The 23529-nt window shown below is 50.1% G+C and overlaps 4 protein-coding genes across 7 annotated transcripts in view; 1 reads left to right on the top strand and 3 right to left on the bottom strand.

Moving 5' to 3' along the window:
- Positions 1–269: 269 nt before the first annotated feature.
- Positions 270–1993, top strand: lgals2b (galectin 2b). The gene is made up of 4 exons (XM_088373276.1): positions 270–380; positions 1178–1251; positions 1323–1482; positions 1654–1993. The coding sequence occupies exons 1-4, from the start codon at positions 378–380 to the stop codon at positions 1798–1800; spliced, it is 384 nt and encodes a 127-aa protein (XP_088229402.1). The 5' UTR covers positions 270–377; the 3' UTR covers positions 1801–1993.
- Positions 1994–2266: 273 nt separating this feature from the next.
- uts2r4 (urotensin-2 receptor 4) lies at positions 2267–3990 on the bottom strand. Its single transcript, XM_088373808.1, has 2 exons — positions 3886–3990; positions 2267–3660 (listed from the first exon to the last, which is right to left on the bottom strand). The coding sequence occupies exon 2, from the start codon at positions 3588–3590 to the stop codon at positions 2562–2564; it is 1029 nt and encodes a 342-aa protein (XP_088229934.1). The 5' UTR covers positions 3591–3660; positions 3886–3990; the 3' UTR covers positions 2267–2561.
- Positions 3991–4371: 381 nt separating this feature from the next.
- LOC148399926 (arf-GAP with dual PH domain-containing protein 1) lies at positions 4372–7980 on the bottom strand. Its single transcript, XM_088373807.1, has 11 exons — positions 7782–7980; positions 7025–7155; positions 6857–6948; positions 6625–6707; positions 6339–6451; positions 6095–6241; positions 5927–6010; positions 5579–5641; positions 5192–5263; positions 4738–4966; positions 4372–4658 (listed from the first exon to the last, which is right to left on the bottom strand). Exons 1-11 carry the CDS (start codon positions 7852–7854, stop codon positions 4630–4632), a joined length of 1116 nt encoding a protein of 371 aa, XP_088229933.1. The 5' UTR covers positions 7855–7980; the 3' UTR covers positions 4372–4629.
- A 2777-nt stretch (positions 7981–10757) lies between these two features.
- The window catches only part of LOC148399925 (voltage-dependent T-type calcium channel subunit alpha-1I-like), a 42427-nt gene continuing 29655 nt past the window's right edge, over positions 10758–23529 (bottom strand). For 2 of the 4 annotated variants that reach the window (XM_088373800.1, XM_088373801.1), the window contains 21 exons: positions 23089–23509; positions 22841–22941; positions 22076–22199; positions 21704–21772; positions 20408–20586; positions 20214–20340; positions 19780–19905; positions 19609–19698; positions 18676–18868; positions 18380–18531; positions 18187–18296; positions 16989–17122; positions 16048–16118; positions 15760–15838; positions 15577–15698; positions 14814–15233; positions 14597–14731; positions 14387–14521; positions 14145–14313; positions 13826–13995; positions 10758–12709 (listed from right to left, as the gene is read on the bottom strand). In XM_088373800.1, coding sequence (XP_088229926.1) covers positions 12434–12709; positions 13826–13995; positions 14145–14313; positions 14387–14521; positions 14597–14731; positions 14814–15233; positions 15577–15698; positions 15760–15838; positions 16048–16118; positions 16989–17122; positions 18187–18296; positions 18380–18531; positions 18676–18868; positions 19609–19698; positions 19780–19905; positions 20214–20340; positions 20408–20586; positions 21704–21772; positions 22076–22199; positions 22841–22941; positions 23089–23509 — 3403 coding nt within the window. In that variant the 3' untranslated portion in view covers positions 10758–12433. The remainder of the gene's footprint in view (positions 12710–13825; positions 13996–14144; positions 14314–14386; positions 14522–14596; positions 14732–14813; positions 15234–15576; positions 15699–15759; positions 15839–16047; positions 16119–16988; positions 17123–18186; positions 18297–18379; positions 18532–18675; positions 18869–19608; positions 19699–19779; positions 19906–20213; positions 20341–20407; positions 20587–21703; positions 21773–22075; positions 22200–22840; positions 22942–23088; positions 23510–23529) is intronic. The other 2 variants (XM_088373802.1, XM_088373803.1) reach the window with 2 other exon arrangements.

Here is a 23529-nt window from a genome sequence, read left to right as displayed (position 1 = left end):
GTCAGAAATCCGCCGACCGCCTTTAAAGCAAAATTTTAAAAAAACAATTGAAAAATAAGACGAAAAAATTCAAGCTTTACCTATTTTCCAACAATACTGATTAGACTCATTGTTTAAAATTGAATTTTATTTGAAGTACTTAGCCTGTCACTTTATTTCATTGACTTAAACCCAATAGTGTACGTCATGTAATCATACTTTTTCTTTACTTTGACGAGGGCCTGGTTGGGAGGAAAATAGTTTTTCTACCTCGACACCCTCATGCCCCCCACCCCTCCCACTTCCCACATCACCTGCGCTATATAAACCTCAGAAGCAGCCATCGCGGTCTCTTGCCACTCGAGTCAAGACCCGCTCAAGAACACCAAACAGCCAAGATGGTAAGTGGTCCACTCGTATTCATTTCGGGCATTCCTCGTTTTGATTTCCTCGAACAATTCATCTTGAATTAAAAAGGAATGACGTTCCCTTTTCCATAACATAGGCTCCGTTGAAGGAAATAACTGTTCATTTCCCAATGGTGATGCTAATCTCAACGGTTCTCTCATCGCGTGCTTCATTTTCCATACACCCATTTCATTAATTCGAACATTGTGAGGTGGACGATCTAAAGTGTTGAACTGTCAGTAAAAATGCATTGTAAATACTCCCCAATAATTAGGAAAGACTGCATAAAGCCGTAGATCCAATCTTATATGTGAGTGCGGTCCAAGAAACAGCAAAACAATCAATCAATCCGTCAAATATATAAATAAAGAATGAAATATGTTATAAGCCTGCAAAGACACAATGTAAGCTATATAAATTGCTATAGGTGGAGCACAGATGGTTTATGTCTTTATGGTTTTATGTGATGCAAACGGCAACTTCCTGTTTCCAGAGATGATTATGTGATGACCTGGTTGATCATCAACACGGATGATAAGAACACCTTGCGTAAATATTAGCGGACAGCAGAGTTGAATTGTCGCGCCGATCACGTGGGCATTGGCTCAACTCGTGTGAATAGAAGTAGAATCCGAGTTAACGTGAAGAAAATGCACTGTCCGTCCGTCCGTCCGTCCGTCCGTCCGTCCATCCATCCATCCATCCATCCATCCATCCATCCATCCATCCATCCATCCATCCATCCACCCATCCATCCATCCATCCATCCGTCCGTCTTTGTCCATCACAGAAAGTCATGGGCATGAGCTTTAAGGAAGGGCAGGAGTTCAAGATCCGTGTCAAGCCCAAAGATGACTGCAACAGGTCAGTCCCCCGAACAATTGACCGGATCCAAAACAGCCGCTTTGGCTCCACGTCTTTTCACCATCTTTCAGATTCAGCATCAATATCGGCCACGACTCGGACAACATCGCGCTGCACTTCAACCCGCGCTTTGACCAGAGTGCCATCATCTGCAACTCCATGTCGGGAGGCTCCTGGGGCGACGAGCACCGCGACGACAACTTCTGCTTCTCCCACGGCGAGGAGAGCAAGGTACCGCACGCAGTGGTTTTATTAGCCTGGCGCGCCACTATGCTAGGTCAAAAGCCACGTGATCACACCCTGCTTTATTGGGCCATAAAAAGCCCTTTCAAAAGATACAGGGGTCCGTCTCATTTCACATTTCAAAGTTCAGTAAGGCCTTTTTTCCCCCTCGTCTTCCAGTTCTACATCAACTTCAACAACGAAGAGTTCATCATCAAGTTGCCCAACGGCTCCACAATGACTTTCCCCAACCGGCTGGCCGACGTCAAGTACAATTACTTTGATGTCGCTGGCGAGGCCAAGATCATCGGCATGAAGATCAAGTAGAGAGTCGGTGGAGGAAAAAAACCCGAACGTGACTCATCATCAACCATCCTGGCTCTCCTGGACAGCTTGGGAGGATGTCTTTGACCTTGGAACCATCTTGTAATGACAAGAAAAGGCCACAAGAGGAAGCCAGACAATGGCCTGGTTCAATGGTCGGCAGGTTTGTGAATAAATACGATTAAAATTGGACAAAGTCTTTTGGTTTTTTTTTTGGTTTTTTTACACACAGGTCAATAGCAACATAGTTATTGTTTAAGTCAATCACTTAACTTAATTTACTTTCAAATTTGAAGCGAGATTAAAAGTAATAAATGTGTCAATGTTGTGCCCAGTTTGGGCTGCATTTTCGGGAGTGGCTGGGAAAATTCTACTCGGGAGGGCTTATTCAGTCGTGTTTGCGTTACGTGACGAAACAAACCTGAAAAAAACAACAACCCAATGGGCCCGTCAGATAATTAGCAGGAGGACTCCAAAGAGTGGGGAGAGGCCGAGGAATGTAGCACAGCGTGATGACATTCCCGCAAAGAAGAACGTATGTGGGAAACTCAAACACGACTTCAGCAATCTAATTTAATCGGCAATATTTTTCTACTTTCGTCACAGAAATTGGGAGTATAACGTTACATTGCCCCGAAAAAATATCAAAGTGACTCATTTTGCGAGATTCAGAACTTTTTTTTGCTGCTTGTCACTCTTGGGATCGAACTAGATGAGGTAAGTCAACTGAGAGAGTTTTTCCTCTTAGCACGAGCCTGGAGCCTTCAATGGGAGTCCCGAGGGGGCGGGCTTTCGCTCATCTGGATCCTGCTGCCGCTCACTGTGGACTGGCTTTTGTGCGCCAGGTAATCCTTGTAGTTTCTGGTGAGCAGCGTGTAGAGGAAAGGGTTGACGCAGCTGTTGCCGTACGTCAGACAGGTGACAAAAAAGTTGACGTAGTTGTGAGTGGCCGGGGACAGAGCCTTGAGGGACTCCGGCGAGAAGAGCTGGGTCAGCTGCCAGCCCCAGAAGGGCAGGAAACAGGCCCAGTAGGCCAGCACAATGCTGAAGATCATGACGGCCACGCGCTGTTTGAGGCCTCGCCGGCGGGCCGAGCGGCCGCGTCCCGCCAGCCGGGCCTGCGTGGCCCAGTAGCGCCTGGCGAGGCCCGCGTACAGCGACACCATGACCAGACCCGGCACCAGAACGCTGGTCAGGAACAGGACGCCCACGTAGGCCTTGAAGGCCTCCCGGGTCCACGTGGGGAAGCACATCCGCTTCACCACGCCGGCCGGAGACGGCTTGTCCCGCCTGAGTCGGATCATGACCATCATGGGCAGAGTGAGCGCGAAGGCCGTGGCCCAGATGACGGCCGCCGCCATCTTGCGGCTGCGCGGCGACGAGTCGCGGGCGCTCATGGGCCGCGCCACGGCGCGGTAGCGCTCCAAGCTCATGGCCGCCAGGATGAAGACGCTGGCGTGCATGGTGAGCAGGTCCAGACTGAGCAGCACCCGGCAGCCGGCGTCCCCGAAGAGCCAGTCGTGGGCAAAATAGGTGACCACCACGAAGGGGATGGTGGACAGGTAGAGCAGGTCGGCCAGCGCCAGGTTGGCCACGTAGACGTAGACGGAGCCCGTGCGGCGCAGCGCCGCCGAGCGCGTGATGGCCAGCGTGTACGCGTTGCCCGCCGTGCCCAGGAGCCACATGACCGTCAGGGTGGCGCCCAGCAGCGACGTCACCCACAGGCCGGCGCCGGCCGCACCGCTGCCCTCTGAGAGGCCTCCCGACGACGCATTGCTGCCATTGGAGTTCATTGGCGCTTCAAATCGGATGACGTCATCTGGGATGAAAATTCTTCCGAGAAAACACACTGCGCACTAAATCCTACGTGCAAAGAAATAGCTTGTAAATATGGTTTTTCATTTAGCAATATCATATGGTGATAATTCCCACTTTTCCCATTTTCATAGTGTCGTTTTACTGCAGTTGCCTTTTTTTTTTTCCCCATTTACAAACTTTTTTCCAATTCTGCACTTTGCAATAGTGAGCATTCTACACAGTGGACGACAAGATAACAATGACACCGTCAAAAAGTACGAGGGAAATCACCTTGTGAGGAGGGCGCACAAGCAGGACGAGTCCCGATCATGTCCGATTTGTGGCTTCGTCCGTACACCTCATGGACTGCGTCTCCGCTTGACTTTTGTCAGTCGCTCGCTCGGGTGTTGAAGCGCCGCTGCTGCACCGACCAACCAGCCCGCCCGCCCGCCCACCAGCACCAATGGCAACTTTGGGACAGCCTCAACTCCTAGTTGAAATATTTCGTCGAGTATTCGAGGAATGCACACCGCATGGATTGAGTTCGCAAGGGTTAAAAACAAGTCAAACAATCCTCCCAAAAAGTTGCATTCGCGTCATTACTTTATTTTTTATGAAATAATGTTTTTATGTTATTCACTGCGCTTGCTCTCGCTCGAATTTCCATGATAAGGCTTAAATTAAATATTAACATATAGCACGATTGAAAAGAAAACATGTTTTGAATATTTGATTCGTTGGCTAATAATTAGCAACAGGGACCGCACCCCAAACAAATGAAAAAGCCGAGAATCTGCTTTATTAAGTTTGACTTATTAATATGTTTACAAATAAAATGTAAGAGCAACTCCTGCAAAAAGTAATACAAAAAAATCTAAACAAAATGGGGAAAGACTTGTTAAGGGTTTAAAAAGAGCCACTAGGTGGCACTGTTGAACGCGAGAGATGAATGGACCACTTTTTGCCTTTTGTCGCCAGTCCGCTTTCCCCCCCCCCTTTTTTTTTTTTTTTTTAAACACTGCGCTGCTGGGCCCATCAATGTCTGTGCTTCAACAAAGCCTCCACTGGAAAGAGAAGACAAACGTCCAAAAATGAGCTGACGTGGCCATCACATTTCGACACTTGGCGACAATTGGCTCTTACTGGTGTACTCCTGGGGGGACATCTGAGCGCTCATGACGTCATTGAAGAGCTTGAGCCAGTCGTGCTGCTCGGCCTCCGACTCGCAGGTGAACAGGAAGCAGCGGTCGGGCGTGACGATGGTGATGCCGTGCCGCCAGGCGCCGTTGCAGTAGGTGCCGGCGGGCAGGCCGGCCGAGACGCTGTAGTGCTCCTTGCTGCCCAGGAAAACCTCGCCCTTGGCGAAGGCGTCCTGCAAAGGCAAAACAGTCTCACAGCCGACTGCTTAGAGAAAGGCAGTCGAGGGAAAAACAGCAACATTTGCAAAAAGAAAAACATTGCGCATTTAGCTCAAAAGGCTTTTCTCACTACAGTTCTGTGACTTTGCAAAAAAATAAAAATCCAACGCAATGTCATGTCGTGAAATGAAAATTGGATGAAGATGCACTGCTCCTCCGTCTGTGTGTTGTTGGCCTACCAGAGGGTCCTTGTAGTACATGAGTCGTCTCTGGTCCAAAGTGAACCAGCGTTTCTTGAAGCCTTCCGTTTGCTAGCAAAAAGGCAACAAAAAACAAAAGATCAATCGGAACGCAGCCTTTTTTGTCATTTCACATTTCAAACTCGCCGGCAAACGGTTAGCGCCAAGCTCGTCTAAGCCCGAATGGAACATTAGGAAGGGGTTTTTTTTTGGTCTGGCACACAATGGCGTCTTTACATCGACGGAGGGGGAATCCGAGTTTGAGTTAAGTGGCGGTTCAGGTTTCTCAAAGGCCAAATGTTGCGCAAGTCCTCTCAGGTTGGACTCGCTTGTTGCTAGATGAGCGACACAGTCCAAATTCTTGTGCAATATGAAGAGTTGACCTACCCTGGGACCCGTCTTCTCCATGTAGCCCTCCTTCAGGAAGTTGCGGGTAAGTTTGGGGACCAGCTGAGAAAAAGAAAAAAAAAAAAAGTTGTTTTTGGGAGGCAAAATGGCTGCTTCAGGCCAAAACCAATGACTTCCTGTTCATCTTGGGCCTTGAGACTTAAATGCCCACCCAGCCACCCAATTTTGTGCAAATAAGTAAAAAAAACAAAAACTGCTGTTGTCATTTTCCAGCTGTCCCAATGAATTCATCTTTAAAATGGCCAACTTCCTGTTCCATTTTGCCTGTGTTTATTTGGCGCGTCTTGACAGGTCCACTCATGGGGGCGCTATGGAGCACATACAGACCTCGGCGTCCGTGGCTCCGGGAAAGGCCACCTTCATGTAGTGAAGCTGGACGGCTCGGATGGAATTGAACCAGTTGACGATCTCCTGCGAGGACGAGGCGAAGAATCAGGCCCAAAGCGCGAACCGCCCCGCCCCGCCCTGCCCCGCCCCGCTAACGGTGAGGCGGACCTTGCCGCTGTCGTGGTAAAGGAAAATGTTGCGGGTGCTGTAGTCTTTGAGGTACGTGATCTGCAGGCCGTTGGGGTGGCCGATCTTGTCGGGCTGGAAGGTGGCGTTGATGCTGTCCACCTTGATCACCGCTTTGGGCTCCTTGGCCTGCAGCCAGACCACAGCTCAAAACAGCCATCTCAATCCTTGCCAGAATAAAGTTGGATTTTTTTTTTTTTTTCATATCGCAAGCACGTTTGCTTACATCGTGCTTGGTGAAGTACTTGAGCGTGCCCTCCCTCTCGGAGAGGACGAATCGCCTGCTGAGGAACTGCCCGTTGTCCCGCCCCCTTTTCATCAAGGCGCCGTCCCTGGTGGCTGCGGGGCCAAAGGTCACTGCTGTCACTTCTCTCCCAAGCTCAAAATAAGCATTGTCGTGACCACAAACATCCTCAAAATTCTCATGATTCCTACTTTTTAAAAATGAATGCAATATTAGACTTTTCTTTTTTTTTTTTTTAAAACGCCTTGATTTTTGTGCGTTGGCTTGCCTTCCTCGTAGGTAAATTTGTTGTCGGGTTGGCTGAATTCCTTGCGCTCGTACTTTGCTCGTATCCATTGCTCCTTCAGGACCCTGACGGCATGAAAGCGACGTTACGCAGCATCAGAAAGCAAGTGCGAGCTCCTCACAAACCCCCGTCGTCACTGGCAAATGTTGACTTAGCATGCTAGTAACAACGCTAAGTCTCTCGCCGAACAATTGCCGACAACATCTGTACTCACTGGCAGTCTTTGTGCGACGGCTTGTAATAGTAGACGGGAACGACCGCCTCGTATTTGCTCTTCATCCGCTCGTTTCCGTTGTCCGCCATGAACTGTCCCCCGAAAAATAAAAAGGCAAAACAATATGAACGTGGACGGAGTTGAAGAGATGGGAAATGGTGTCGTTACCTGGATCTCGTGGTCCTCCCAGTGGGAAAGACTCAGAGACTTCACCTTGCTGACGTCAGGAATGTTGCGGTGGATTCCGGAACAGGCCAGACAGATGAAAACCCCCAACGAGGTGGAACCCCAGTCGGGATCTGCATGCGACAGACAACTCAGAGAAGGAGCCCAAGCTCTGCCCAAGCTCTGCCCAAGCTCTGCCCAAGCTCTGCCCAAGCTCTGCCCAAGCTCTGCCCCCCCCCCCCCCCCCCCCACACACACACACCTTGAAATATGTTTTGAAAGCCAAAGTGTTATGTGTCAAAAATGAAGTTTCAGCTTTTCTCACCATGTTCGTCACATGGCACCTTTTCCAACCAAAGCAAGCTTGACCAAATCTGGCGTGTCGGCTCGGACTTAAAGCTAAGACGTAATCAATGTGACGCAAACGTACTCCAGTGTCCATTTTTCAAGAAGGTGACGTGGTTTTTTTTGGGTCTTCCACCCACAAGCAAATATTTCACCGTCTGGTCTAAATATTTCCTTCAACGCCCATTTTGAAAGGCAAATCTTATTTTGATGTAGAAGGAAACTGAGGCTTCCTCGGCATGCCTGCACATATTAACCCAGGAGGGCGTGTGCAGCGTGTCCGGACTCGCACTAAACTTGAAATCCTTTTGGTGTTTCCACGTCGCATAACCCCCTAAATGTTTTCCCACTCCAAAATGTTTTCTGGCAAGAAAAATGACACAAGCGTTAGCAGAAAGAGAGTTGTGCTTCTCACCTGCTGCCCCGCAGTCTGCACAGGTGCGATTTCCTGGCCTCTGCAGGATTTCCCTGAGTGCCCGAGTGGACATGGTGGACAGACGAAAGTTTCTTCGTGCGAGCAGACAGGGAGAAACAAATGACGGTGGTCTGTGCAGGATGGTGGTGGTTGGGTTGGGGCAGGGAGGGGAGGGGAGGGGAGGGGAGGGGGGATTCTCCCAAGGTGTGTCTCCTCCTGGCTCCCCCGCCGGAAGTGCGCCTGACTGGACGAACGCGATGACAAAGTCCTCACAGGGGACGCGCGTCCATGCGGGAGAGATGATGGCTACGTAAATTCCACCAATGACGCAGCCTGTGAGCGTGCGTGCGTGCTAGTGGGTGGGTTGGTAACCCGATACCGTACAAGGAAGTGCATCGCAAAGGATTACCAGACTTGCTCCCCCTCCCTCTGCTTCCCAACATGCATGTTGCACCTGAGGCCCAACAAGAATTTAAAATAATATATAAATAAACAAGTTTAAATATGAAATGATTCAATCGTGGGCCTCAAAGATGAAGCTATGCATAAACTGATAAATGATTCGTGCATCTCTTTGAGGAATGGTACATGTACAGCCGCCCCTGTCCGGCCGGGTCCGGGATCCTTTGATCCATCAGTAAAAATGAATGAATACCCTAGCCTAGCACTATACTTCCTTTCCAGATGTCTCTCAGGCACGAATCCCTTTTTGTTAGTGCTTTACTTTTCCACGACACCACACTTCCGCTTTTCCCGTCATCTGACCAAAACTCATTAATCAGGAGCTAGCAGTTTAGGCGGATGCAAGTGAATGAATAAAAGCGTACATAATTTTCAAACAGGAATTTAGATATGTACTATAACAAATGAGCTTCATTATTCATACATTTCCAAACCTTACACGAGTACACTATGTAATATCACATGCGGCCAATAGGGGGAGACAGCGCACCATGTTTGGATTTCAACGGTGTCCGCGAGGCGCATTTATATATATATATATATATATATATATATATATAAATCATTACTGTTTATCATAGGACAATTTTACATCATCAATACAGACACATATTGAAGGAAATGAAAGGCACAGTCCTGTCAAGCCATGAAATCATTTTAGTGTCACACGATCAAAAGAAAGACCAAAATCGAGCAAATTCGTCTTTCAGTTTCCATATCAAACTAAAAACATGATTTATTCCGTTTATGAGCTGTCACAGCGTCTTCATACTGAGGAAATGACATGATTCTTTTCCCGGTTAGCGAATGTGCTTGAGTGTCAGCTAACACATCCATGGTTCCATGAAAAAACAAGCTGTTGTCAGCTGTTATTCAATGAGAAATAGGAATCCGTTTTTGCTGCCCGAGCATCCTTCCCTCTGGATGATCCACCTTCACCCTGCGAGGCGGAGCGTTTATTTATTTTTCCATGCTGCTGGTGGAGGGCAAATTACTGGTCGTCATCTTGGAGGTGGGCTGAGGATTAAAGCCGATAGGGTACTTATTTTTTTTTTTTTTAATATATGCAGTAAATTGCATGCGTGGCAAGCCTACTGTAAGCGCACCGCGTGGGTGTGACGACGAGGATATCTTTGACCCACCCGTACGTGGTGAGGGGCCAAGTGCCAAGCTTCATTTGGATTTCAAAGACTGACCCTGCGGCAGGTAACCTTGGGAGGAAATGCAGTGGGATGGACCACTGACGTTGGGGTTTCCAGAAAGCTCCGCCTCAAAAGTCAGACGGATGGCGAGAAAATCACCTCGTGAGTGACGCGCGCTTGCAGATGTCGCGTGTTGAAACCTAGCTGGATGCGTCTGCACTACAAGTTTGAATTTTTTTTAGGAAAAGCACTGTCGAGTCATGAGAGCGAGTCATGACTTGATCCAAAGCATCGAGGGAGCGAAATAACAAGGCGAGTGATCATCGACTTTGACTGGCAGTTGTGGGCGAGCCACGGGCCTCCGTCGCCGTGACAACCGGAAACTGCGCGCGCTTGTCAAAACAATCTTTGCGTGGAGCGCGAAGGCAGCTCGCCCGCCGAGCTCGTGGATGACTTGATATTCGAGACGATAGCAAATGTCAGAGAACAACACACGGAGAGTTTGATTTCAGCACCACCAGTGTGCTGAAATCGAGAAGGACGCAACTTTTAACTCTACGAGAAGGAACAGCGGAACTTTTAACTTCACTCGTCATGCTCCGATGAAAATGATGTTCCAATCCACGAGCGACTTATGCTCCTGGTTGAAGTGCCTGCTCGAGGAGTGGACGTTAGACACTTTTACGCTAGGCGTTCTAGGATTTCCCAGCACTTAAAGATCTTCAAATACTCCCTATATTAAAACTAATCCAAACCGAACCATAAAATGAAAACAATTGCAGACTCAAAACGAATTCAACTGTAAAAAACCGAAATGTAGCGTTATATAAAAGGATTCCAACGCTGCAAGTCAGAAAGCATCTTGGACATGAAAATGGCAATGATGAGCTCACGACCCGGCCCGGCCCAGCCCGGCTCGCAGGTCTCGTACGGACGAGCTCTAATTGGCGGCGGAGGTCTCTCCCGTCCATGTCTTCTTCTTTCCTCTCGACCTTGCGAGCATCTGCTTCGTTAGCGGCCCACATCTGCCGGCCGACTTTCACCAAAATGACGTCGTCCACGTTTGATTCTGAAGATAGAATGCTGCTACCTCATTCTGATCGAGTGCTGACTAGAACTAGAACGTTTTTTTCTGGTGGATGAATTTGCACCTTCAAGACTCTGAGAAGGTCCAAAATGCTTCTGTTGTGCTGCCCTGGTCCTTAGTAGAACCAGCAGAGCATGTTTTTGTTTTTATAATTGGTACAATTCTCAAAATATTTTTTTGAAATATACACGTGTAGTTTTTTTTTTGAATAATATAATATTTCTAAACTATTCTTTTTAAATAAACGCGGACGGTGTCTGGAATGATGCCTCGGAGACGCTCAGCTGCTGAAAAGCTCCTTTTATATGACACCAGCGTGACATTCAGGAAAACAGAACGGCACATGCAATTTGGGGGAGGTGGGATACACATCACATGTAACAATGCCACCCTTTCTGTGACCTTTCAGTCTGGCATTTGACTCCAATGACGTAAATATGATCTCCATTCTCCGAGCTCTACTACAAGGACGTATTGCATATCTCCAACGTGGTGGAGGCAAACTCGATGCTATACAATATTTAATACTTGCAAAGTCTCCGCTACAAAAACATATCTCCGCGTCATGCATACGTGTACGTCTCACCCAAAAAAAAACGTGGCGAAACCGCCAGACTCTGTACCAGACCCGACCAGCCAACGGGAACAATGGACGAGGCTAAACGGAGTCAGAGCTTGCTCGGCGCCGCTTGCCGTAGTTGATTTGTTTTGTTCTCTTGCTACACGCCGGCAGACCTGAGTCAGATGAGCTGTTTGGTCATTTTCAGCAAAAAAAAAAAATATATATATATATATATATATATATTTGCACTTTTTGATTTGTGCATCCAACAATATTGCAGCTCTGCTTATCTTTTACCACGTGATCAGAATTGATTCCAAAGCCAATTTCCATAACATGTCCCCTTTCAAATGCACTCAACTCAATGAGCAAAGATGTCAAACTAGGCTGGCTGGGATGGAGCTCCAATTCCAGGCCCACCAAGGCTGACAGTACGTACGTATTTGGCCCGTGCCTGCACTCCACCATTTTAGCCCTTTTGGTGCACCGCAAGTCTGTTTTTTAATCAGTCGTCTACATTCAGACCCTAGCAGCTCCAAAGTTCCGTTTCCACCAAGCGGCGCCGAGGTACGCTACCAATGCGAATCCATTTGGGTTTTCGGGGTCAAACGTCTCAACGCGCCCACCGAGGAAGTCACGCGTACCGACAGATAGTCATTCCTAACCGTGAAGGAAGTGAAAGGTACAAACTTATGACTCATCCAATGTCGCAATCGGTGAAGACACAAGTTCTGGTTTTTGGTCTTCACCTGACCGCCAAGGGAACAAAAGGTGGCAACATCATTGATACCAACTCCAAATTCGGCTTTGTGTCACCCAAAGCGCCAACGTTGTCCAGAGTCTCGACCTAACCATGAAGCTAGTCAAACAAACGGACATAGTAGTGAGCTAAACAACTGGAACGGGTTCACTTTCAGATCCAGCAAAATCCCAAGACCCGTTTCCAGCAAGCAGCCGTACACTTTGCTCTTCCTTTGTCCTAAATGTCGGCCAAAAGTCAAACGGGGGTCTCGTGGATCAATGTCGACAGTGCGTGGCCGCTTGTGGGAAAGGTGTCTTTGGAAGACAGATGCACACACAAGATCGCAGAGCAGAACCTGGTAATGTCCCAGACCCGACAGAATGCACTCGTCGGTCAATGCTGTTGTCACCAGAAAAACGTGGACCGGCCACGAGGCGGTTCTTCCCCTTCCAACAAGCGTCGGCGGGAGGTCCGAGAAGCTTCGGCGACATTTTCCCCGTCATCTTCCGGAGTCCGATTTCCCCGAATGGGGAAAGACAGGTGGCGCTTTCGACGACCGATCCCGAGCGGTCGAGTGACGGAGAGCAGACGGTTCAAAGACGAGAGAATTGGGTCATCACAGAACGACTTCTGACACGATGGGAGGAGAAAAAGGTTTCATCTGTTTTTGCGGGAGTTTGCGTCCCTTTCCAGGCTGCTTTTTGTGTTCGTCTGCTGACGGCTCAGCGAGAGGCCCGCCTCTTCATCCTGCTGGGGGTGGAGTCCTTTCGTGGGCGGGAGGTGGGGAGTAGAGTCGTACTTCTCATTTTGGACCCGAGTGACATTGGACGGGTGACCCCGAGGTGGAGAGATGCCGAAGCCGAGGCCTTCTTGGAGCGCCGCCCTCCCTTCGGGACTGCCGGCGGCCGACGACGAGTCGCTCTGGGACGGGTGCTGCGGACAGACAAACTTGAGTTTGCGTCAAGTCCGAACAAACAATCCGTAATGGGACCTTGAGCTCGGCGATACCGTTCCATCCTAATGAGCAAACAAAATCCTTGTGCAACTCACCAATGAGATAAGACAAGCTAACAAACAAACAAGCTAACAAACAAAGTGAGAACCAAACTAGCCAACAAGCAAGCAAAATGCGCAACTCACTAAACATCACGCCAATGACCAACAGAAGACTGAAGTAAGCTAGTGAGTAAACAACCAAGCTCGCTAGCTAGCTAAATAACAAAAGCTAATCAAGCAACACAAGGCACAAATGAAAGAAATTCATCAACAAATGAGATGGGAGCTTTAAAATAGCCGATCTACCAAACATTACGGAACTGTATTCTTATTGTATTTTTCTTCTGATCCTTGTTCGTTTCGAATGCTACGCCGTTTTAGCTTCACGTACTAGCACCCCGCCACCCCCCAACGCAAATACATAGAGGGCAGAGATGGCGAGATTGGGGCAAAAACGATCAAAAGAAGAAGGGAGGAAAGAGCTCTCCACAACAAAGAAGAACGCCCGCGTAACGAGATTAAGGAAAAACATGATAACCGGAGAGAAGAATGGCAAGGCGAGCGCCAGCCAAGACCGACAAAGCTGAGCGGCAGCCGTGCTAATTAGCTCGGCGCCGAGCGCTAGCGGATCACAGATGCACTGAGCTTTACAAAGCCGCCAGGTAGAGAGCGGGCGGGTGTGAGGGAGGGAGGGAAGGAGGGAGGAGGGAAGGAGGGAGGGAGGGAGGGAGGGAAGGAGGGATGGGTCGCCATGGATACACAAGAACGAAAAAAGACCGGCGGCCTTTTGTTCTTGTTTCAGGCCCACGCCGGCGGAGGGAAGCCACCCCATGCGCATGGATGCATGCGGCTTGCATGCTCTTCAAGCTAAGTTGGTACACGCCGCGCTAGTTGGGGAGGCTACCGGGCCAGTTGGACTCCATCCAAATGGAAATTCGCACCTGGATGTACACGTCTGCGCAATTTTTGGGGTGAATTTCTGACCCCGGAAGACTTTGGTGCAGATGTCAATTCATCCATCCATCCATCCATTCATTCAGCCGGTCTTAATACCCGTGAGCGCGTGGACCCGTTGTTTGCTCCGGGTGAGCGGAGGGACGCCCAGGAGGCCAACCGGGACGGAGGCCCGTCTCCGGGGCCGGCGGCAGGGTGAAAGAAGTCAGCCGGGAGGTAGAAGAGCGGCGAAGACCCCAGGCCTCCGTCCACGCCGCCGAGGCGCTCACCTGCAAAACGCAATCCCAGTCGGCTTTTTGGGTGCTCCTGGCTGAGTTTTCTTGCTTTTGTTTGATTTCATTGCTTCAAACTGAAGTCACCATTTTGAATCTTCTCATTCTCTGACGGAATATTGTGTAGTTGTGACGCTCTACGGCACCTGTGCAATGCGCCGGGCTTTGTCGTTGCACTGAGGGCGGCCGGACGCTGGTCTCGAAAAGCTGGTGGACCGCTTCCTCTTTGTCTTCTCCTCCGGAAGGAGCAGAACCAGGGAGCCCCTCGTATGGCAACTCACCTGAACTGTGGGAGTTGCCGCCATTGCTGCTGCCCTGAAGGAGAAGAGCGACCGTGATGATGGAGACTTGTTTGTGTGTGTGTGTGTGTGTGTGTGTGTGTGTGTACCTGGCTTCCTCCGATCAGCATCTGGTAGCCGGCGTGTTCATCCAGGCTGAGATCATCGGGCAATGCTGTAGACGATGATTTGTCAGACAGCTGCTCCGACATCAGTGAGGTCCGCTCCACCTCCGCCAGACGGACCTGAGAACCCCGGCACAGTCAGCCCCTGGATGTGTGTGTGTGTGTGTGTGTGTGAGAGTGTGTGTGTGTGTTTACCTCCTGTGTGTGCCCGTCACAGTCTTTACAAACAGGAGAGTAATGATGGAAGACAGAGCCAGACAGGTTGTCAATCATGTCCCCTTCCATCGAGTCTTTAATCAGCAGAGAAACACTGTCCAGCCACTGGCTCTCCTGTGACACACAAATAATGGAAGCAGGCCCGGCCGGGCGCTTTTACTCCAGCAGCGGCAATGACGCTAAATAATATCATTACCCGAGCAGGAGAATAAAGTCGACATCTGCGGTTGGTGTGTCCGTCCTGAGGAGCAGCGCCGCCAGCCCCTGCGTCCTTTGGCCCCGCCACGGAAGGTCCGCCCGGGTCCCCGACGGCGGCGGCGGCGCCGCCTACCGCGCCGGCGGTGGCCCCCGCGATGGCCCCGATGCCTCCAATCATGCAGCACAGGCCGCCCTGGGCCAGCTCCAGCTCGATCTCGGCGTCCATCTCGGCGTCCTCCTGCGCCTCCTTGTTGGAGTCGTCCAGGTGTTTCATGAGCACGGCGACCACCACGTTGATGAGGACAAACTGAGCCGTCAACACGAAGGACACAAAGTACAACGGAGAGATGAACTGGAGCCCCGCGTGGCAGCCGTAGTCGCTGCCCGGAAAGCCCGGCGGGCACTCGCGGAGGGTGTCCTGCGGAGAAGAGGAAAGATGGACCATCAATTTCATTGGATGCAAAGTCCCGTGTTAGCAGAACGTTAGCGTCACATGGCTGAATTCAACCCAGTGGGGAACTGATATTAGCATTGGTTCAGCAAAGTTCCTTTCGAGCATCTGGAGCTAATGTTATTACTCAAACCGCAAACTGATAAGCTAAAAGTGTCATAGCTAATGTTAGCGTCACACATGCTAAGTTGCTTCGGTTGGCATTGCCAGCTAATGTTAAAGTTGAATGTCAGTCGTAACCACGTAGGCTAAGTTGCTTCTGCTAGCTGATGGTAAAATTGAATGTCAGTTGGCTTGATAAAATGTAAACCTTCATGATGCCGTTCCAGTTGTCGCCCGTGGAGACCTGGAAGAGCGTGAGGAACGCCATTCCAAAGTTCTCAAAGGTGGCATGACGGCTCATGCCCTCGCACGGATAGTCAAAGTTGCACACTGAGGACGGAAATTTTGGATCAGTCTTGACAGCGTCGGTACGGGCCGTGCTACTTCTTACCCAGCTCTCCAAAGAGCTCCACGCCGAGAGCAGCGTAGATGAAGAAGAGCAGCATGAACAGCAGGCCGAGATTTCCAACCTGACGCACACAATCACAATCGTGTCTGTCACCCTGCAGCGACTGAAATCTTGATGGCAGTTTTCAAACTGCAACTCTACGGTGAAGGTTTCGAAAAGTAAGAACATTTTCTGTTGACCTGACGTTTCTCGGGAGAACCTCCTCGGACAGTGGCCACCGATCGTTCTGTAAATGTTAATCAATTCCCAGGAGTTCCCACAACTGCTCACCTGAGGCAGAGCTTGGACGACAGTATCCAGTAAAGCTCTCATCCCGGTGGCCATTTTAAGCAACTTTAACACTGCAGAGGGAGAACACACACGCACACAAAGTGGAAGATTACACACCGGCTAGAAAAGAGCAACCGGGACCAGAGAGATTATGAGCGATTGATCAAAATGGGCACTCTTCAATTCCCGCAGGCCCAATTTCTAAAAGCTGCCAACGGCTAGCGGGAAGAGAAACAGTCGAGGGAATTAGTGGAAGTTTTTTTCAATTCACTTTTAAAAAGGTGACTTATGTATATACATTCCCTTCTTAAAATGACGACTTGAGAAGAAAAAAAAAAAGCCTTGTCATTATGACCTCAAAACATACAATTCTTCACTTCAGGTAAGGGTCAAATTTAGCACAACATCCAAGATAAGCTAACGTTTCTTTTTTAATATGCATAATCAGCACCAAAAAAATGACAGGATCAGTCAGGGAAGGAGCTAGCGGGTGAGCGCGCTAACACGATCTCCCGCAGCCCCAGACAGACGCTAAACATTAGCGTGGGTGATAAAACCGCAAGATGGGTCGCCGGTTAGCCTCCAACTAGCCATCAAACCGCCACCCGGCTCGCTCATTAATTACCGCCAGCTGCCGTTTGATTAGCGCGCGCGGCCCTGTTCTGCGCAAAAAGGTCGCGTGGGGGGAGGAATCACGCGCGATGGCCGTAATTATCTCTTATCCGACTCATTTCCGAGTTAAAGCGGCAAAGCCCGCCGGGCCCGGACGCCGATTGCCGACTCGGTTGGGAATTGAGATGCTAATGCGGCAGATGTAACAAAAGCACAATGTCAGTTAATCCCGCTAGACCTGAGCTCAGTGAGCATCCAAGATTTCTCACATTTGTTCCAACAGAGCAGAGAAGAAGAAGAAGATGTCAATGTGTCATATGTGTGTCTACCTCTCGCTATCCTGAGCACCCTCATGATCCTGATGATGGTGGGATTAATAGGGAGGGAGGCGTTGATCTCAATCTCCTCTAACGTGATGCCCATCACAGACAGCAAGACGATGGCCAGGTCCAACTGGTTCCACCTGCACACACACACACGCGGGGACACACCTGCTGTCATGTTCATCAGAAGTGGATTGCGAGAGTCATCCAGGTTAGAGGCTGAGGAGCTCTCTCTTTCCATGATGCTCATTCCCCCAACGAATATTCATGCTAACGATAGCATCGCACCCGAGGGCCGATTCTCCACTCATGAATATTTATGCTCCTACGGCGAGGGCGCCGTCGCACCCGCCGAGGACCCGGGACCTCTTTACCTTGTCATCATTTACCAAAGAGATGACATTTGAGTCGTCCTTTTTGCCTTTGATGAAATAAGACCAGGACGGACGGACGGACGGACGGACGGACGGACGGGCAAGTGCGCACCCTTCAATCCAGCAAAATGTGAAAGACGCAACAACAGAAAAAGCTCGCTCTGGAGCGCCCGCCTTTCTAAAAACGGAGCAGCAGATGTAATCACGACGATTTCCTCAGTGAGATCTTGCGCAGCAGCAGCTGCTCCATGCGGCGGACGGCAAATCACTCTGTCGATATTGAGATCCATTAAGTTCTATTTTTTGCACCTGCACAGCTTTGGCGTGGGTGTAAAATAAATAAATCAATCAATAAATATATACATATATATATATATTATAGTCCTGCACACACACACACAAAAAAAGGACAACACAAATGTCATCACCAGTTTGTTGCCCAACTGAAGAAGACATTTTGATCCAAATGGATGAGTCACACGTGGCTTTTAATCATCCATCTCTGAAGCTGAAAAACAAATGCTTCAAAAAATATCAAATTGAAAGCAGCGCGCACCCCCGCAAGTCAGATAAGCTGAGGGAGGATTCCAGTTTGTCCTTTTATGGCGAGTCATCAAATTTCATGGCCATCTTCTGGCCAGACTCAATTAGAAAGAAGCGCTAAAAATCTGCTCCTTCTCATTTGATAATGATGAGAACACTCCAAACGTGTGAAAAGGCTATATTTGTTTTTCTCGGCCACGTTTGGCTTTGGGGGACGACGACTAAACTCGGACTTTTTCAAACCGCTCACGCCCTACCCGCCCGGCTGAAAGCGGTCCTCGTCGTACCTGTCCTTGAAGAAACGTCGAAATCCAAAGGCCACCAGCTTCAGAGTGGCTTCAATGACAAAGGTGGACGTAAAGAAGTAGTTGCAGTACTTCAGCGCCGTCTCCAGAGACTAAGACAAACAAGATAGTCACGAGGGATTGGCAGCAATGCCGTGAGATGTTGGCTCCTTCAACCACATGATGGATTGATTACCTGAGGTTGGCTGTAGTGCTCTAGTGACATGGTGATGACGTTGATGCAGATGATGAAGGTGATGACCAAGTCCAGGTAGTGGCTGGTGCACAAAGTATGGATGGCCAGTCGAGTCGGGCCGTAGGAGGAGTAGTAAGGGAGCTTCTGGGCTTCTGCACACAATGGAAAGAATGTTGCAGTGGCGGAGCTGCTCCATGCTCTTTGAGGAACAAAAATGCTTGCTGGCTAGCTAGCTAGCTAGCTAGCTAGCTACTGTTTGTGCATGTGTGCTAGCATGTTTTCCAGCGTTTTCTTACTGCGCCTCTTCTTCTCCATGCGCCGATGGCGCTTCTCCTCGCGCCGCCTGGCCTCCTCCACCTCCTGGTGTTGCCGACACTTGTGGAAGTTCTCCACCACCACGCCCACAAACATGTTGAGCACAAAGAAGCTGACGATGAGCAGGAAGGAGATGAAGTAGAGAAGCATCCACGGGTTGTTGTTGATCACCGGCTGCAAGTGGGGGCGACAACGGCGAGTTAAGATGGATACAGTATGTTAGGCTAGGCTAGGCTAGGCTAGGCTAGGCTCCTTTTTTCACGAGTGCGATCATTAAGATTGTTCAGGATCCTCGAACCCTAAAATGAATCAATGTCAAAGTCATCATTCATCGAGCTATTTGAAAAAACGAAAGTGAAATTGCTACCATAGCTGACTACGGAGCCGATCCTCACAAAGTGAAGGTGGACCTGGGAAACTTTTTTTCTTCTTCTCTCCTCTCAAGTATGCCGTATAATATGCTGTCCCGCATTTCATCTTTTTAAAAGTCCAATCACTGTCCGGTTTCTATAGAAGTGTCAGCCAATTACCTAAAGCCAAGCGGCCAGCCCTGCGCCAAAAAAAAAAAAAAAAAAAAGACATCTTCCATTGAAATATATAATTTATGAGCCTATAATACATGCAGAAGATTGGAAAAGGAGCAGGTGAAAGTTATTACGCCGCACCATTAGCAAACAACAATCCCGGATTGAGTGTCACAAAGAAGCGGCGGACGTGCAATTGTGTGAGAACGAGATGAAAGCTAAAATTGGATTCGTCTCTTTTTTTTTCTTCTTTCTTCTGACGGACGGAAGAAAGGACGTTATTTCCTTAATGGCCTCCGCTTAGGTGAACAAACGCATCCAGTTCCGGCAAATGTGGCGAGCGTTGACATTTCCAAGTCGCGGAATTTTTGCAATTTCAAATGAATTCACCTGCTGGTCGATGCCCACCGCGTCCAGTCCGTGATACATGATGTTCACCCAACCGTCTTTGGAGGCCAGAACGAACAAGGACATCAGAGCCTTTGGGACGTGAGGCAGAAGCACACGTCGGACTCGAGTTCTTCAGCGCTCAAAGAATCCGTCGGGGGCGACGCTTCGTACCTGGCCGAGATTGTCAAAGTTATATTTGTGATGCACCCATCGGTAGCTGGCAGCCAGGCAGTCCGACTTGTTGGTGATGTTCTTCACGTCCGGCCCCACGCAGTAGTAGAACTTGCCTTTGAACAGCTGCACGCACGCACGCACGCACGCACACATACACAAAGACACGCTTGTTGTTGTGGCGGCTTTTTGTGAAGCGCTTCCATAATTAGCAGCCGACGCAGCAGCTCCAGCGCACACATGAAAGAGTCCGACTGAGCGCCTGCTTTTCCCTCGTGAGGAGGATTGTCAGTCACAAGCGTGATGGAAACGCTGAGAAGAAAAGCAGGGTGGCGCCGGGCCGCAGAGGAAAAGCAACTTTCCAAGATGGAGGCTCAACACGGACCCCGTACGGCCGGCCGGTCCGTCCCCTCGCTCGACTCTTCTCCGTCTACCTGAACTCCGAGAATTCCAAAGATGATGAAGAAGGCGCAGCAGATGAGGACGATATTGCCGATGGGCTTGAGGGAGGTAATGAGGGTCTCCACCACCAGCTTCAGACCGGGAGCTCTGCTAATGACCCTACCAGGGAGCAGAGAGAGCTTGCGGTGAGATTCGGGTCAGGTTAAGCGCACCTCGGGATGCCCACCTGAGGGGTCGCAACGTCCGCAGTAGTCTGAGGACGCGGAGCACGCCGAGGATTTTAGCGCCGCCCGCCATGGACACCACGATGTCGACGAGCGAGACGAAGACCAGGAAGCCGTCCAGGATGTTCCAGCTGCTCCGCAGGTAGGCCGTCTCGCCCAGGTACAGGCCCATGGACACCACCTGCGGAGATGAGGAGGAGACCAAGCACGGCGGGTGAGACCACGCTCTTGGTGTTAACATCTCCTTTCCGCATTAGGCTCCGTTTTTTTCTTTGGTTTTGTTTCACGGTGCTCGATGAGACGCAGTTTAGAAGAGACATGAAAGCAGCTTCTTCGTATGTGAGACTTTGGGGAGCTCGTGGAGAACATTTTAGAAAATCACCAAAACATTTGCTGCCAACGTTAGGGGGGTGGGGGGTGTCACTTGACACCTGCCAACGCTCACTCGTGAGAAGTGTCAAGCGGGAACGCAACGCTGCCTGCTTCCTCCGGGGGAAACAAAGAGAATGGGGGAAAACGACGACGAATTCTGTCACAAGGTTTTTGGGGAAACAGTCAAAGTTTTTTTTCTTTTCTTCAAATGTAGCATGACAAGCACATGCTCTCAAATGCACAATCGCAGCTCAGCTCAACGACCATGAACACACTTTGGCTTGCGGATGTGTTCAAAGCATCTTTCTTTGCTTTTTCACTTGAAAGAAGCAAAATACAAAATGCTAGAGACCTTCATTTATTACATCTTGATGAATTTCTCTCTTCAAAGGGGGGATCAATGTGCTCCCACTGTTTCGAATTAGAAGCCCGCATGCCATCGAGGCTGTGCGCATCATTTCGCAGTGTGTGTGTGTGTGTGTGTGTGTGTGTGTGAGATAGCTTTTGTGTTTTGAGCTTGATATCAAAGTGAAAGCTTTGTCAAATGCTGTCGTCAGGAAAAATAGCCAGTGAGGCCTGGGAAGGCAGGATGCTAACAGAATGCCAACAGGTCGCTAACAGGTCGCTAGGTCAGCGCTCGGCAGGATTCAAACAAACGGAGAACTCGCCTCGCAGCGTTACGAGAGAGCAACCTCGACAACCTGCGAGGAACAAACATATTAAGGACGTGCTAGCAACACGTGAACTTCGCCTCGCCTCCCGCTACCATCAACATCTACCGCCAAGAATTAGCGGCGCCCTTGATAACGGATGAATAATAGATAAGAGCGCACTTGCCGGATGAAGAGTGTTTGCTGCCATTAGCGGGAGAAGCTGAAGAGGTGCGAGAGCCCGCTAATGCACTTGATGAATGGATGGCCGCTTACCTTGAGAGTCATTTCAGCCACAAAGATGGCAGTGAAGGCGTAGTTGGAAAGGGTGAGGAGAAGCCGTTCCTGCGACACACAACGAGAGCTCAAGTGAGAAGGACAAATAGAATGGAAAAGCATGTCGGCATACAAAAAAAAACAAAAAAAAAAAACACGGGCTTCTTTCTGTCAGCCGAAATGGACGTGATGACGGCCTCGAGAGAGCGCCGGCCATTCATATCGGCAGATACTTTGAAATCAGGTCCCTTGGGGCCCGCTGCTACAGGCCACACCAGCAATTTTTAGCCTGCGGATCCAAACAGATGAACCTCGAGCCCAGCGGACGTGCAAAGCGATCAAGTAAGAGGCCATAAGAGTAAATCACGTTACCAGGCTGCCTTGGAGGATCCTGGGCCTCTCCAGAGCCACCGTGATGCAATTGAGGAAGATGAAAACCAGGACCACGTAGTCAAAAAGCTTGTGAGCAATGATGGACTGGCAGAGGGCCCGGAACCTGGCCGGCCGGACGCCAGGCGGGCAGGGGGAGAAAAACCACAAGAGACAATCCCAGATTTGTTCCTTTCGTAACATCAAGATCGGATTGCGCGGGTGGAACAGTTTACCATGCCGTGCCATGCGATACAATGCGTGACAATTGTGAGACGGAATTTGGAGAGAGAAAGAAAGAAAGGCAGAAAGAAAGAATAAGCCGCCACTGGTGTGTCCCCAGGTATCGCAGACAGGATCCCCTCCGACGTGGCATCGTTTGTTTGCCGATGGCCCGAGCGGATGACAAACACGCCATAAAATAGCACCTCGACAGATGGCGGGCGCCAGCGAGCCAAAGGCAACCCGTCTCTCTCTCTTTCTCGAGTGGCCCTGACGCCAAGCCTTGGGGGGGCACTGTGGAGAGGAAGCCATTTTGTTTGTTTTCAAGGTTCCCAATTCGAATCCCAAAGGCGGGCTTTTAAATGAGCTTGACGGCGAAGCCTGAGCTTGACGCTTTGGAAAGCTCCTCCCGCCGACGTCGCCAGGTGGCAAATCTCAAGAGTTTGCCGGCTGATTTGATCAAAGACGAACAAACGAGCTGGCTGATGATGATGACGACAATGATGATGAAGATGATAGAAAGCGTCAGCAAAACGTCCGGCTCACTTGTTCTGCGGGGAGAACAGGTAGACGGACCAGTCCTCTCGGCTTTGGCACCAGTCGGGCTTGTACACCTCGGCCATCTTCCGCGCGCGGAAGCAAAGACCCTGCAAAAAAAGGACCGACTTTGACTGCTTCCAGTTCAAACAATCCACTTGGGCTTTTGGCTTTCACACACATATGAATGCTTCAAGTTGGACTTTGTAGACAATTCCGTTTCAAACGAAAGTTGCCGTTTCAAACAAAGCACCCACATAGTCCGTCTCTTCATCCAGATCTGCTCGTTCTTTGCGCGCGTTGACTTGCGGGAAAACGTCAACCATCAGCCGGCCGTGAGGAGTCTTTCCGTTACAGTCCCGGCGCTCCGTCCCGCCACCGCCGCTCCCCGTCCCGGAAGCCCCCGTCACCGAGCCCCTGCTGCTCCTCTTCCGGGAGTCGGCGCGAGGCGGTCGGCCCCCCAGCTCCGGCAGCTCAAGGGACAGAGCCCGGCGCTCCCTCCCGGAAAGCAACAGTCCGGCCGCGGGAGCCGGAGCTTGGTGGGCACGCGGGGGCCGAGAGAGGAGGGACTCTTGCTCGGCCGCCTGAGGGGTGCGGCTGCCGTGAACGCGGAGGCTACCCCCCACCAGAGGGGCCCCAAAGCCGTAGTTCCTGCGGCCCAGGCTGTTGGAGCTGGACCTTGGGATGACGCGAGGAGA

Source organism: Syngnathus floridae, chromosome 4, assembly GCF_059516105.1.
Source record: "Syngnathus floridae isolate MCC-2025c chromosome 4, RoL_Sflo_1.0, whole genome shotgun sequence".
Classification (NCBI taxonomy): domain Eukaryota; kingdom Metazoa; phylum Chordata; class Actinopteri; order Syngnathiformes; family Syngnathidae; genus Syngnathus; species Syngnathus floridae.
Note: the sequence above shows the minus strand (reverse complement) of the source record. Positions and strands in the feature narration are given on the sequence as shown.

What these genes read in the sequence shown, in the direction of transcription:
- lgals2b (XM_088373276.1), top strand. An exon ending in CCCAAAGATGACTGCAACAG is followed by an intron (nt 1,252 to 1,322) that starts GTCAGTCCCCCG and finishes ACCATCTTTCAG; the next exon opens with ATTCAGCATCAATATCGGCC. An exon ending in CCCACGGCGAGGAGAGCAAG is followed by an intron (nt 1,483 to 1,653) that starts GTACCGCACGCA and finishes CTCGTCTTCCAG; the next exon opens with TTCTACATCAACTTCAACAA.
- uts2r4 (XM_088373808.1), bottom strand. Translation starts at nt 3,590, where the DNA reads ATGAACTCCAATGGCAGCAATGCGTCGTCGGGAGGCCTCTCAGAGGGC.
- LOC148399926 (XM_088373807.1), bottom strand. Translation starts at nt 7,854, where the DNA reads ATGTCCACTCGGGCACTCAGGGAAATCCTGCAGAGGCCAGGAAATCGC. An exon ending in AGTACTTCACCAAGCACGAT is followed by an intron (nt 6,242 to 6,338) that starts GTAAGCAAACGT and finishes GTCTGGCTGCAG; the next exon opens with GCCAAGGAGCCCAAAGCGGT. An exon ending in TGTACTACAAGGACCCTCTG is followed by an intron (nt 4,967 to 5,191) that starts GTAGGCCAACAA and finishes TTGCCTTTGCAG; the next exon opens with GACGCCTTCGCCAAGGGCGA.